This window comes from Gorilla gorilla, chromosome 16, assembly GCF_029281585.2.
Source record: "Gorilla gorilla gorilla isolate KB3781 chromosome 16, NHGRI_mGorGor1-v2.1_pri, whole genome shotgun sequence".
Taxonomy (NCBI): domain Eukaryota; kingdom Metazoa; phylum Chordata; class Mammalia; order Primates; family Hominidae; genus Gorilla; species Gorilla gorilla.
Genome location: NC_073240.2, coordinates 82,384,175 through 82,399,204, shown reverse-complemented (window position 1 = coordinate 82,399,204; position 15,030 = coordinate 82,384,175). Strand labels below are relative to the sequence as shown.

The following is a 15,030-nucleotide window of genomic DNA, read 5'->3' as shown; positions in this document are numbered from 1 at the left end:
TTATCCAGGATCAACTGATAATTTAAAAATTATAACATGTTTGAATTTGCATTTTTTGATATTAGAGAGATTCTGTGTTTTGTTTTGTTTTTGCCACATGTGAACTGGCCATTTATATTTATTCTTTTGGGAATTACCTATTCATGTCCTAGCCCATTTTTCATTTGGTTGTTCATCTTTTTCTTATCGATTTGTAAGTTGTTTTTTTTTTTTCTTTTGGAGACAGAGTGTTACTCTGTCACCCAGGCTAGAGTGCAGTGGCACAACCTCGGCTCACTGCAACCTCTGCCTCCCGGGTTCAAGCAATTCTCCTGCCTCAGCCTCCCGAGTAGCTGGGATTACAGGTGCATGCCACACCCAGCTAATTTTTGTATTTTTAGTAGAGACGGGGTTTCACCATCTTGGCCAGGCTGGTCTCAAACTCCTGACCTCAGGCGATCTGCCCGCCTCAGCCTCCCAAAGTGCTGGGATTATAGGCATGAGCCACCATGCCCAGCCAGGAAAACACAATTTTAATTATTATGTTTAACTCTGTGAGTATGCTCTTCTGCCCAAAAATAATGGTGGTGACCAGGAATGGACACCTGCCTCAGACTGGGCCAGTCACATTCTCTACTGAAAATCTGAAATTCCAACAAAAGGCAACGAGTTAGTTGCTACCAATATTTAGCAACTACAATGAATGATTCGTGTCTATGTAATTAAATTTTTTAAGTGAGTAAATTTAGAGGCTGGTAAAACCCAGGAAGTATGCAGTACGTCTATTCTTACATTGGATTAAAAAGCAACAAAAGTGCAAAATGGTAAATACTCATTACCTCTCTCAGCCCATCCCCAAGCCTCTCCTCCTATGCCTTCCCATGAGTCAGTCATTAGAGGGTTAATGTTTGGCACAATGGTGACTGTACCCATCAGCTCATCTGCCTCAGTTCTGATTAACTGGTAATTGTGCTACTCCAGTTTTTCAACATTTTGAATATTACCCCCGCCTGCTTCCAAATAGTACTAGAAAGTCTTGCTTCACCCTCCTGTGTTGTGGAATGATGCATGCCAGGATGAGCTCAGGTTAAGACACTAATTAGATCTGAGATTCAACTTTACCATCCACAGTCACTGAATCACTTAGAGGTGGGGTTAGTATTAACCCCAGAGCACTGCAGAGACTTGTGGCTTCACTTAGGCCATGAGCACACAATCTTTCACAGCTGTCCTCTCCAGTCTACACTGCACCACCTGGTACCTGGCACAGACTCTTGTCCCATCTGAGTGCTCCTGGCTCCAGACTTTTCAATGCATTTTCCATTTGGCTCCCAATTTAACCATCCTGAGTGCCTCACTGATTAACCTAGATGGTGCTGTGGCGGAAGAAGGACTCCAAGAAGACTGGACCTTGTTATCCAGTACACCTCGGCTTAGATTCTTGCCTTGCCGCTGCACTAGCTGTGCAGCCTCAGACAAATTGTGTAATTGTAAAACCAAGATTTCCTCTTATTTAAATTGGAGATATTATCATCATCATCACATCATCCCTTTGGGCCTGGATCTCCTGTAATCTGCATGAAATTTACTGCATATTGTTTATCTGCTCTGCCAGAGTAAGGATATTGTTATATTCATTTTTGCATCAGTGCCTCACCTGATTCTTGGTTAACAATAGGTCTTTGGTAAATAAAATTCCCCCCAAGTTGAATGGAATCAAGTTCCAAACACTAAAGTAAGTTTCAAATATCCAAATGTTGAAAATGCAATTGATCCAGATGTTTTCACATCAGTGGATTATATGCTGAATTGATTTCCTCCTTAGAGGAAAGTCAGTAGCCCTGAAACTTTCTACACATTCCCAACAATTTCTGTAAAACTTCCAATGATCTTATTCTCTATAACTAGATATGTGGGCCAAGAATCCCAACACGTTTGCCCCTTAACTTTGAAGCTGGCAATATGAATTACCAGGGTGACCCCTCCCAGTAGAGCACATGATCAGCCACAGCTGTGCATGTTTTTTAGTATGACTGCACCAGGATAGGGCTCTGAGCCACTGGGTGGAGCAATGTGCTCTGGGGAGAAAGCTCATGACATTTCCCCTATGATTTCACAAAAGAAAAAATCTTTTTCTTGTGAGTTGTTTCTGCTCAATGTCAATAGGAAAGGTCATAGCTTAGCGTGTTTACATACAGATGCATGCATGAATATGTAGAATATCAGCCACTCCTACGGTGTGAGAGAATTTAAATTGCACTGGTCCTAAGAGTGAAGGAAAGCAGGCGTAGTTGCCTACTCAACCTCCACTTTATTCTTTTCCCTTTATAACAATCCTAATTTTATTTGAGATGACAATGTATACAGCTAGAAGACAATTTCTCAGCCTCCCTTGGAGAGCTAGGTTCCAGCCAATGAGATGTAAACAGAAATGTATGCAATGTTCAAGTAGGCTGCTTAAAAGAAGTTGACTCCACTTGAAAGGTGTGCTTGGTTTGGCCTGCCTTCTCCCTTCCTCTGGTTGAATGTCATCTTGATGACTGGAGCTCCAGGAGCCATCCTGGAATTTCTGACCTTGAGGGTGGAAGCCATAGGCTAATATGATAGAAGGATGAGGAAGAGGCTGAGTACCAGATGGCTGAGAAGCCACTATACCAGCCCTAGTTTCAAGTTTACACTGCTTCTGTGAAAGAAAAGTCAATCACAATAAAACCTTTTATCTTGTTTAAACCACCTTAAAAAGTCAGTTTTCTTTTATATGCAGCCTACTAATCCTATCCAAACAAGGCTTGAATAAGGTTTACTACAGCTCTTTTTTGTTGTAATAGCAGAAAAATTGGTAATAAATGCCCATCAATAGGAAAATAAACTATTAATTTAACAATACCAAATAAAACTGTGCAGCAGTATAAAGAATGAAGCGTTTTTTGTTGTTGTTGTTGTTGTTTTTGGGATGGGGGTCTTGCTTTATTGCCCAGTCTGGTCTCAAACTCCTAAACTCAAATTATCGTCCTACCTCAGCCTCCCAAAGTGCTGGGATTATAAAGGCTTAAGCCACTGTGCAGCCTTTGGTTTTTTTTGTTTTTTAAGGTCTTATGTAATTAAACATTTTAAAGACATCAGCTGATGAGCCGTTTAAAACAAGAAGAATCTCAAAGCATCTTTGGCCAAAATCTTTTTAAGAAACAAAAAGTATTGTGATTCAGCCTTGAAAAGGATTAGTCAGAGCCTACAGTATTAGGTTGAAATCAAAGAAAGGCAAGCTTTTTTTTTTTGGATGAATAGTAATGATCTTTTTGGAAAAAAAAAACAAATATTGAAAGCTGGTTGAACTGAATCCTCTTTATTGATGAGGAAAGCAGTGGACTCGACCTATTTATGACTTTCTGAAAAAAGTTGCCCTACCTGCCACTCACTTCTTTTTAACTGGCTGTTCTCAAAGGAAATTGCAAGAGACTGAGGATAAACGTCCGACATCCAGAAATGGGCTTTTTTAGAGCTGAGGCAGCCTCCAGAACTTCCAGTTCCAATTTATTTCACAGGCGAGAAACTGAGGTCAACAGGGACGTTGGTTAGTGGTTCCTGGAGGCCCTGAAGGAACTTTTGGACCTGGCTTGTGCGTTCCGGAGAAAAAGGTCGGCCTCTGACGGAAAACGAAAAATGAGCACTCAGGGACCCACCCAGCCGGGACAGAGCGCCTCAGCCGGACCAAGAGGAGGAGCCAGTGGGGCGGGGCCAAAATGGCAGAGGGGCGGGGCTTCCAGAGGCGGGGGTTAGGAAATGGGACGGGGCGGGGCCCGGTAGGCTAGCGAGGGCCGGGAGGCGGGGCCTCGGAAAGGCGGAGAGGAAGGCGTGTGGAAGGCGGGGTCCAGCCCGCGCAGGTCGGGTAAGCGCGTCTACGGCGCTGCGCGGCGCGGCGAAAATGGCGGTTTCTAGGTGGGCGCGCAAGGCCGTGGTCTTGCTTTGTGCCTCTGACCTGCTGCTGCTGCTGCTGCTACCACCGCCTGGGTCCTGCGCGGCCGAAGGCTCGCCCGGGACGCCCGACGAGTCTACCCCACCTCCCCGGAAGAAGAAGAAGGATATTCGCGATTACAATGATGCAGACATGGCGCGTCTTCTGGAGCAATGGGAGGTCCGCGGCGCGCGCACACCCTCCCGGCTCTTCTCTGTGCGGGACCCTGTTCCCCATGACCCCTTACCTATTCTGTCTTGGGACCTTTCAGACCCCCTAACCTCCTCTACTCATGCCTTGAATCCTTACTGACCCACTGAAGCCACTGTTGACCCTCCATTCCTCCTCTGACCCGCGGGCCCGCTGACCCTCGCTCCAGCCCTCTTTCATTCCAGTGCCCTGTTCCTCCTGCCACTTCTCAAGCCACTCCAATCACGGATCTGCCCCTCACTGTTCAGCCTTGCTCTCCCTTCACCCTTCAGTGCCCTGGTTGTCTTTGCGTTGATCCTTGTGGTCAGTGAGCCCTGCAAACGGGGAGAGAGACCTTTCTCACTCTACTAAAGAGCATTTCCTTCATTTTCCTTTTGTTTTGCGGTGAGTGGGTGGGAGAGTGGGTTGCAGTGAAGATGGTCTTCCTTAATGGTTATCTCAGCTGTCTTCTAAATCGGTATAATTTTAGACTTCCTATTTTGGTATATGTGCATGCTGGGAATTTTGTGCTTTTTGTGGGTGGATTTATTTTACTGAGGGGAGAAGTATCAATGGCTAATGGCTCTGTATCGTGGAACTTACGCTTTTTGTTCAAAGGAGAGTAAGTTTTCTGGTTTCTCACTTGGATGCACCGGAGTGTGCAGTTACAGGGAGTGTGTAATACGCTTTTAAGGTAAAGATTACTGGCCAAAACCACATTGCTGCCTTTTCCCCTTCCTAAGGTGATTGTATCGTCCTGGTTGGCTTGCATAGCTGTGGAACCTTGGGCAGGTTATGTCTAGTTTCTAGGCCTCAGTTTCCTTATCTGCAACATGAGGAGGTTAGGATGGTTCCTAAGATTCCTTCCAACACTGATGTTTTGTTATTTTGTGATTATCTCTGTGTGTGTTACGGGAGAAGGGAAAGACTTTCAGACAAGAGTTTAAAATACCACCTGATGCATCTGACTAGAAGAATGCAGGCTTGTGTTTTCATGTGGTCATCAACAGCTGATGGAAAGATTGGGATAGATTTGAGTGTAGAGAGAACGTCCCCGTTCACCATCTCCCTTGCAATCTCCTTGTCTCTTTTTGGACTCCAGCAAATAAAGCCTTTTGATCTGCCAGAGTGAGAACATCACCTCATGAGAAATCCTCCCCTTGACCTACTCAGACCCTGAGCTAGACGAAGAGGGTGCTGAAGAGATGAACAAAGATTGCACTGGGAACAGTAGATAACAGGATGGATGAGCGGGGAGAGACTTTGAAGGCCAAGAAAAACACATGATCTCATTTAATCCTTTTACCCCATCCATGAGGGAGGTACTTATCCCTATTTTCTAGATGATGACATTGAGGCACAAAGAGGTTAAATAACTTGCTCCACATCGCACAGTAAGCTAGCTGAGTTTCATATTCTTTCGCGACTTTTAGAGCCAGTTCTTTGAACTGTTTTACCTGTACTGCCACACATGTTGGTGACAGAAGTGCAAATGAAGGATAGTGAGGAAGACGTGGATTAAGCTAGAAACTGCAGGAGCAGAGTAGAAGGGAGAAATGTGAGATTTTTATACTTTTAACAGGACTTGATGGTTGATTTTGTTTTTTAAATTATTTTTTATAGAGACAGGGTCTCCTTATGTTGGCTGGGCTGGTTTTGAACTCTTGGCCTTTGCAGTCCTCCCACCTTGGCTTCCCAAAGTGTTGGGATTACGGGCGTGAGCCACCGTGCCTGGGCAATTGATTGATTTTGTGAATAGCAGGGCCACATAATGTAGTAAAAAGACAGGTTGGCTGGGTGCGGTGGCTCACGCCTGTGATCCCAACACTTTGGGAGGCAAAGGCGGGTGCATCACCTGAGGTCAGGAGTTCAAGACCAGCCTGGCCAACATGGTGAAACTCCATCTCTACTAAAAATAAAAAAATTAGTCGGGCATGGTGGCGGGCACCTGTAATCCCAGCTACTTGGGAGGCTGAGGCACAAGAATCGCTTGAACCAGGGAGGTGGAGGTTGCAGTGAGCCAAGATCATGCCACTGCACTCCAGCCTGGGCGACAGGGTGAGACTCTGTCTCAAAAAAAAAAAAGACAGATTTTGAACTCAGCTTTACCCCTCACTAGCTACTTCATCCTAGTTTTACGTATCTGTAAAGCCAGATAACACCCTACTTTGCAGGGTGCCATGCGGATTAAATGAGTTAATGTTTGTAGACACTCTACAGACATGAGGACCCTTCCCCAGTAGCAGTGTTTTTTATGTGGGAGAGCGTATCCATCTCTGTGGGTGCTTTTTTTGTAGGAAGCAGTTCTTCTCCTCTTGTGACCATCTCTAAATCCATACCCTCACTCCTTCCCCAGCAGTGTGAGAAACAGTGCTTCAGTGAGAGGCTGTGCCTCAGAGGTGTGGAGAGGTGAGAATTCCTTCCATTGTGTTACAACTAATTCTGAGTCCCAATTGGTGTAGAAAAACCAAAGGTGGTTATTTCATTTTACATTATGATAGCCAGGTATAATGGGAAGGGGCAGTTGGAGGGATCTGGAGCCAGAAATGTGGTTTGCACTTCTAGCATGCGAGTAAATTAAGTAAATCATTTATCCTCTCTGAACATCATCTTCCTTGTATATTAAATGGAACCGGGTAGGATTGTTCTGAAGGTTGGAGATAATATATGTAGAGTGCCTGGGACTTAGTAGCTACTCAGTAGATGTCACTTATTATTAATATCAAGAACCATGGGAGGAAGAAGAGGATTTGCAGAAAGGGGAGCTCAGCTTTGTAGCTATTGACTTAGGCAAACAGTAATGAAGGAGCCCTAGAGCCAGTTGAAAATGCAAGACTGGCCTGGAGGCAGGGCTAGGACTGGAGTCGGGACTGCCTGACTTGTCCCTGGCCTCCCGCTCTGCCTCAGGGTAAAGATTGGATTGTTTTCAGCATAGACACACTGATCATAACAGGTTAGGTTACCCAGACTAAGGGTAGAACTGGATAATTATGTACATCTAGGGTACTATTTTTACCCTTCAATTTTAATGTATAATAATTATACATATTTATGGAGTACAGAGTTGTATTTCTACACATGTATAAAATGTAATGGTCAATTCAGGGTAATTAGCATATCTGTCTCCTAAATATTAATCATTTCTTTGTGTTGGGAACATTTAAAATTCTCTCCTAGCTGTTTGAAAATATGCAATAAATTATTGTTAACTATAGTCATCCTACAGTGCTATAGAGCACTAGAATTTATTCTTCCTATCTAGTGTAATTTTGTATCCATTCACCATCCTCTCTCCCTATCTCCCCTCCACTTCCCAGCCTCTAGTAACCACAATTCTAATCTCCACTTATGTGAACACAACTATTTTAGGTCCGCATAAGAATGAGAATGCGCGGTATTTGTCTTTCTGTGTCTGGCTTATTGCACTTAACATAATGTCCTCCAGGCTCATTAGGGTACTATTTTGCAATTTTCTTTTCTGTAACTGAAACACACACACACATATACAATGGAAATTAAAGCTGCTTTTTTTTTTTTAAGTCTCTTGAAACAATTTTTACCTGTATTATATGCACTAGACTTACGACTATTTAATTATATTTGCAATAACAAAGAAGTGCTGGACTGGGCTTAGTGGCTCACGCCTGTAACCCCAGCACTTTGGAAGACTGAGGCGGGTGAATCCTTCGAGCTCAGGAGTTCGAGACCAGCCTGGGCAACATGGTGAAACCCGTCTTTACCAGAAATACAAAAATAAATTACCCAGGTGTGGTGGCATGCACTTGTGGTCCCAGCTACTCTGGAGGCTGGGATAGGAAGATCACTTGAGCCTGGCAGGCAGAAGTTGCAATGAGCCAAGATTGCACCAGCACCATTGCATTCCAAACTGGGTAATAGAGTGAGACCCCATCTAAAAAAAAAAAAAAGAAAAAAAAAAAAAGCTGCTTGGGACCTACTGAGTTAATTTCATGATTATTAGTGAAATCAATCTGAAAAATACAAATATTCTAGGGTATTGAACCAACTGGAAGTCTTGAAGTGTTTTAAGGAGACTATAACCGATATTATGGAGAATTAAGATAAAGACAGAAACAACTTGTGAATTTGGCAACTAGGAGGTCCTTTGTGACTTGAGAGTATAATTTCCATGCAGTGATTGTGGTTGGAGGCCAGATCACAGAGGCCTAAGGAGTCAGCAGTGTCATAGCCAACAGATACAGTACTGAGTACTACTTGCCTTTAAGTCATTACATCCCCAAACAAACCTTAGGAGGGAGAAGCTGTTATTACCCTCAGCTTTCCATTATAGGTAAGGAAAGTTATTTTCAGATGGGCTAAGTAACTTGCCCAAGGCCACATAGTGATGGAGCACATCCATCTGACAGCACAGCCCATGCTCCTGTCTGCAAGTCACGATAAGTGGCTCTTTCAAAGCAAAATGAGGAAGAAACATGTCAGTTGAGAGGGTGGCAGAGTGGAAAAGAAGGTTAGTGTGTTATGTATGGTCATGTTACTGGGGCCTTGGAGATCACTTCGTTCTGCTTTTCATTTTGTAAATGAGGAAACAGGCCTCGAGGAGTAAGGATTCTTAGGCAGGGTCACACAGCTAGTTATGCAAAACTGAAACCAGATTCCAGGTCTGACGTAGGTATGGATCACCTTCAAGCACTGCGTAGAATTCTTTCGTTTTTACTTTTTACTAAAATTATTTTTAATATAGTACATTATTAATGGTATCTTAAGCCTTGGCCCTTCAGATATTATTCAGTAAGAGTGACTTAGGGGCTTTTTTTTGTTTTTTGTTTTGGTAACAGGTTTATTGAGATTCAATTCACATGCCATAGGCAATTTACCCATGTAAAGTGTACATTTTAGTTTTAGTATCTTCAGAGAGTTGTACAGCCATCACCAAACTCAATTTTAGAACATTTTTATCATCCCCAAAAGAAACCTTCAACCACTCCTCCCCTGTGTTCTCCCAACTCCCTGGCCAGCCAGCCCCGGGCAATCGCTGATTTACCTTCTGTCTCAACAGATTTATCCATTCTGGACATTTCCTATAAATGGAATCATAGAATGTGTAGTCTTTCATATCTGGCTTCTTTCACTTAGCATAATATTTTCATGTATCAATCAGTACTTTATTTCTTTTTTTCTTTTTTCTTTTTCTTTTTGGTAGAGATAGGGTCATGATATGTTGCCCAGGCTGGTCTTTAACTCCTGTGCTCAGGTGATCTCCAGCTTCGACATCCAAAGTGCTGAGGTTATAGTTGTGAGCCACCATACCCAGCCAGTACTTCATATTTTTTGGTTGCTGGCATTAGCCTTTTCTCCAAGGAACCTGGTTCTATTAAAGATTTTTTATTTGTCAGTCTATATGCTATTTATTAGGCATGGTGGCTAATGCCTGTAATCCCAGCACTTTGGGAGGCCGAGGTGGGCAGATCACGAGGTCAGGAGATCGAGACCATCCTGGGCAACATGGCAAAACCCCGTCTCTACTAAAAATACAAAAATTAGCTGGATGTGGTGGTGCGTGCCTGTAATCCCAGCTACTCGGGAGGCTGAGGCAGGAGAATCGCTTGAACCCAGGAGGCAGAGGTTGCAGTGAGCTGAGATCGTGCCGCTGCACTCCAGCCTGATGACAGAGCGAGACTCCGTCTCAAAAAAAAAAAAAAAAGTTACTGTTTTCTATTAGTAATTTATTCATTTGTTTTGATCATTATGGGTTCAACATCTCATTTTGTTTGAGGGGTTGTAAGTCATACTATTATTTATTTTGATGTTGAGATTATTTCAACTTTGGCCCATGAGAGCTGCTTCAAGTTGGCTTCCATGGCATTTTGACATGTTCACGATTCTTTTAGCACTTTACTACTTTGTGATGCGGGATTATTCTAGGCTCATCTTCTGTCTCTCTTGCTATAAGCCTGTTCTCCAAGGAACCCACGCTCTTTTAAATATTTTTATCCATTAATCTGTTTACTCATCTGTTAATCTATGAAAAACCATGAGTTTCTCCTGATACCTTCAATTCCAGCCTAATACCACAGGGCTCATTCTTCCCCCTTTCATGTTTGTAACTTACTTCCCAGAAGTTAAGAACCTGGCTCTCATTACCCTCAATATGTTTACTCCTTTTCTCAATCCTAGAGGTCACATAAGATAGTTTCAGAATTGCTAGCCCATACCACTACAGAAAACGAACCTGCTAACTGGAATTGAATATTTTTGTACAGTGCCTATTAAGTGAAATGGGTATACATGGAGTGCAGATTTTAAGTATACAGTGCAAAGAGGGAGTATTTCTTTTCTTTTTTTTTTTTTCTTTTAAGACAGGGTTTCGTTCTGTCTCCCAGGCTGGAATGCAGTGGCATGATTATAGCTTACTGCAGCCCTGATCTCCTGGGCTCAAGTGATCCTCGTGTCTCAGCCTCCTGAGTAGCTAGGACTACAGGCACCTGCCACCACACCTGACTAATTTTTTTAATTTTTTTTTAAGAGATGGGATCTCACTATGTTGCCCAGGCTGATCTCAAATTCGTGGGCTCAAGCAATTCTCCCACCTCAGCCTACTGAGTAGCTGGGACTACAGGTGTGCCTCACTGTAGCTGGGACTACAGGTGTGCATTGCCATACCTGGCTACTTTTAAATTTTTTTTTAGAGACAGTCTTACTGTGTTGCCTAGGCTGATGTCGAACTCCTGGCCTCAAGTGATCCTTTTACCTCAGCCTCCCAAAGTGCTGGGATTACAAGGTAAGCCACAGTGCCTGGCCTGCAATAAATTTTGATAAATGGATATATCTGTGTAATCTACACCCCTGTCAAAATGTAGAACATTTCCATCACCCCAGAAAAGTTCTCTTGTGTCCATTCTCAGTTAATCCTACCTTGTCCCCCCTTCTACAGGCAACACTGTTCTAATTTCTGTTACCCTAGATTAGTTTTGCTCATTCTTGAATTTTAAATAAACGGAATTGCATAGTAAATCTTATTTTGTATCTGGCTTCTGTCACTTAACATTTTTGGGATTTGTTAGATATATCAGTATTTGTTCTCTGTTGCTGTGAAGTATTTCATTGTGTGACCATACCAGAATGTGGCCATTTTTACAGCCTACCATGTTGGGTAGATTGTATGAGAGTTTAAAAGCTCTAGAAACCCATCACATGGGGGCGCTCTGTGATTGGTAACCTGGGTGTGGGTAGTATGTGCTGCCTGAAACTTAGACTATCTTGAAAGTTAAGAAGAGGAAGAAAACCCCTAGTTTTCCTTCTTATGTTGTAATTTAAGTCATATACATGCACCTGACATCATGCAGAAGTTTTTGCCTGTGCCAGTTGAAAAGCAAGATTCTGATGATGGGTTTGATGCTTTTCCCCTAATCTGATAGAAAGATGATGACATTGAAGAAGGAGATCTTCCAGAGCACAAGAGACCTTCAGCACCTGTCGACTTCTCAAAGATAGACCCAAGCAAGCCTGAAAGCATATTGAAAATGACGAAAAAAGGGAAGACTCTCATGATGTTTGTCACTGTATCAGGAAGCCCTACTGAGAAGGAGACAGAGGAAATTACGAGCCTCTGGCAGGGCAGCCTTTTCAATGCCAACTATGACGTCCAGAGGTAAAGCAGCAACAACCAGCTGAGAGACTCATAGGCTGTGCTGGGTCTTTTCTTTATTACTATTATTAATTATGATGATGATGATGATTTTTTGAGACAGAGTTTCACTCTTGTTGCCTAGGCTGGTGTGATCTCGGCTCACTGCAACCTCCGCCTCCCTGGTTCAAGCGATTCTCCTGCCTCAGCCTCCCGAGTAGCTGGGACTACAGGCGCCCGCCACCATGCCTGGCTAATTTTGTACTTTTAGTAGAGACAGGGTTTCACCATGTTGGCCGGGCTGGTCTTGAATTTCTGACTTCAGGTGATGCACCCGCCTCGGCCTCCCTAAGTGCTGGGATTACAGGCGTGAGCCACCACGCCTGGCCCTGTGCTGGGTCTTTTCCTGAGGCTCTTAACAGGGTGTCCTTTCTGGCGGTATTTCCCAAGGGCCTCTGCCTTTCCTTTCTAGGTTTTCTTTTAAAATTATTTATCTATCTAGTTTTTTTTTTTTTTTTGAGACTGAGTCTCACTGTGTTGCCCAGGCTGGAGTGCAGTGGCGCAGTCTCGGCTCACTGCAAGCTCCGCCTCCCAGGTTCATGCCATTCTCCTGCCTCAGCCTCCCGAGTAGCTGGGACTACAGGCACCCGCCACCACGCCCGGCTAATTTTTTGTATTTTTAATAGAGACGGGGTTTCACCGTGTTAGCCAGGATGGTCTCAATCTCCTGACCTCGTGGTCTGCCCGCCTCGGCCTCCCAAAGTGCTGGGATTACAGGTGTGAGCCACCGCACTCAGCCTATCTAGATTTTTTTAATGTAAAGAAGAGCGTTGCCGGGTGCAGTGACTCACTTCTGTAATCCCAGCACTTTGGGAGGCTGAGGTGGGCGGATCACGAAGTCAGGATATCGAGATCATCCTGGCCAACGTGGTGAAACCCTGTCTCTACTAAAAATACAGAAAAATTAGCCGGGCATGGTGACGCACGCCTGTAATCCCAGCTACTCCAGAGGCTGAGGCAGGAGAATCGCTTGAACCTGGGAGGCAGAGGTTGCAGTGAGCCGAGATTGCGTCACTGCACTCCAGCCTGGCGGCAGAGCAAGACTCCATCTCGGGGAAGAAAAAAAAAAAAAAAGAGCATTTATTGTTGGTAAAAGCAGTTAAGTTTTTGTTTTTATTTTTTGAAGAGGCGAGGTCTCACTATGTTGCCCAGGCTGATCTTGAACTCCTGGCCTCAAGTGATCCTTGCACCTCAACCTCCCAAAGTGCTAGGATTACTGGCATTGGCCACCATGCCTGGTGTGTGTTTTTTTTTAATATCTCAGTTGATCCTAAAGTTTTATTTATCTTTGGATCTTTAGCTTTTATTTCATCTGAACAGAAGGGTGTATAGCTTAGTTTAGCCTCTTTGAGGGACAAAATTAGTTAATAGTTTGACAGCTTCAGCTAGAAGTTTCTGCTCAGTGGAAAGTGCTTTGTGTGTAGCTATGTTCACACATAAAGCTTGGACCATGCTGTTAACCGATAACTAATTTAGTATGAAGAGGCTCAGTTTTCACACTTGAGTATGGTCCTGAGGTACAATTTTAAGAAATCTGCTTCTTTTTCCTCAAAAACAGTTCTGAAATTTGGGGTCTGCAAATATTCTGGTTTAGGAAATATAAAAGCAATGACAAGAAATGGAAGGAGTACTTAGAGAGTGTCCGGCCAGCAAAATATTTTCAATTAGCTTAAATAGACACCTAGACAGAACAAATAAATGTCTTGGTGATGTCTGCTCCAGAAGGCCCACTGGTCTCTGTGGAGCGGTGGGAGCATTAGAAACTGAAGGGGGAACGCGTGGTGTAGTCCCTAAGGAACAGAAGAATCATGCCCGCTGGCCACACTAGGGCTCCACCCAGGCCTCATTCTTTCCGCTTTGTTCCTTGGGACCTTTCGAGTATGGACGAGCTGGGCTGCTTGCTGCTAAGCTCAAGGGCTAGGATTTCTGTCCAATAACCAAGTGTCCTCTTGAGTCCTTCATAGCCTCTTATCATGACCCACTCTAAGCCATTGGTTTTCCACCTTTATCAGCAGAAGTCTTGTCCCGTAAAAGTGTAACTGGACACTCTAGAATATAAAACAGGTACAGATCAGATCGAAGCTGCCTCTTTACCTCCCCAGCAGCAGCCCCTGAGCCACCTCTGCAGTGTCCTAGGGAGGTTTTCCAAATGTTCACTTTTAACATGGGCATCCATTTATACAACAAAGGAACATCCAATGTCTGTTTCTATTTTGATCTGAGCTGGATGTTTAATAGTTCAGCAAGCTAGTATTTTAATACATGAGATATCAGTAGCTGCTAGGCTTTGGAAAATCCAATTTTTCATTCCATATTCATGTAGAATTTGAAATAAACTGATAAGTGCCAGAGAATTGCTCTGACCCCTTAGCACCTTACTAGTACATGCTGGCTGACTGATTGCATCTCTCTGCCCAAGGTTCATTGTGGGATCAGACCGTGCTATCTTCATGCTTCGCGATGGGAGCTACGCCTGGGAGATCAAGGACTTTTTGGTCGGTCAAGACAGGTGTGCTGATGTAACTCTGGAGGGCCAGGTGTACCCTGGCAAAGGAGGAGGAAGCAAAGAGAAAAATAAAACAAAGCAAGACAAGGGCAAAAAAAAGAAGGAAGGAGATCTGAAATCTCGGTCTTCCAAAGAAGAAAATCGAGCTGGGAATAAAAGAGAAGACCTGTGATGGGGCAGCAGTGACGTGCTGTGGGGGGACAGGTGGACATGGAGAGCTCTTTGCCCAGCTCCTGGGGTGGGAGTGGTCTCAGGCAACTGCACACCGGATGACATTCTAGTGTCTTCTAGAAAGGGTCTGCCACATGACCAGTTTATGGTCAAAGAATTACTGCTTAATAGGCTTCAAGTAAGAAGACAGATGTTTTCTAATTAATACTGGACACTGACAAATTCATGTTTACTATAAAATCTCCTTACATGGAAATGTGACTGTGTTGCTTTTTCCCGTTTACACTTGGTGAGTCATCGACTCTACTGAGATTCCACTCCCCTCCAAGCACCTGCTGTGATTGGGTGGCCTGCTGTGTCCATGTTTTTTATTTTCTGTCAACTAAAAGGATAGCAAATTCTGATCAGAGAAGACTTTAAAACTCTTGACTTAATTGAGTAAACTCTTCATGCCATATACATCATTTTCATTATGTTAAAGGTAAAATATGCTTTGTGAACTCAGATGTCTGTAGCCAGGAAGCCAGGGTGTGTAAATCCAAAATCTATGCAGGAAATGCGGAGAATAGA

The 15,030-nt window shown here is 43.7% G+C and overlaps 1 protein-coding gene across 1 annotated transcript; it reads left to right on the top strand.

Moving 5' to 3' along the window:
• Window positions 1-3,804: 3,804 nt before the first annotated feature.
• On the top strand, window positions 3,805-14,716 carry MESD (mesoderm development LRP chaperone). The gene is made up of 3 exons (XM_004056656.5): window positions 3,805-4,111; window positions 11,515-11,747; window positions 14,203-14,716. The coding sequence occupies exons 1-3, from the start codon at window positions 3,902-3,904 to the stop codon at window positions 14,459-14,461; spliced, it is 702 nt and encodes a 233-aa protein (XP_004056704.4). The 5' UTR covers window positions 3,805-3,901; the 3' UTR covers window positions 14,462-14,716.
• Window positions 14,717-15,030: the final 314 nt, after the last annotated feature.

Bases quoted from the DNA above. Each gene is read 5' to 3' on its own strand.
- MESD (XM_004056656.5), top strand. From the start codon at position 3,902: ATGGCGGTTTCTAGGTGGGCGCGCAAGGCCGTGGTCTTGCTTTGTGCC. The intron at 4,112-11,514 runs GTCCGCGGCGCG...CTAATCTGATAG, and splicing joins GTCTTCTGGAGCAATGGGAG to AAAGATGATGACATTGAAGA. The intron at 11,748-14,202 runs GTAAAGCAGCAA...TCTCTGCCCAAG, and splicing joins GCCAACTATGACGTCCAGAG to GTTCATTGTGGGATCAGACC.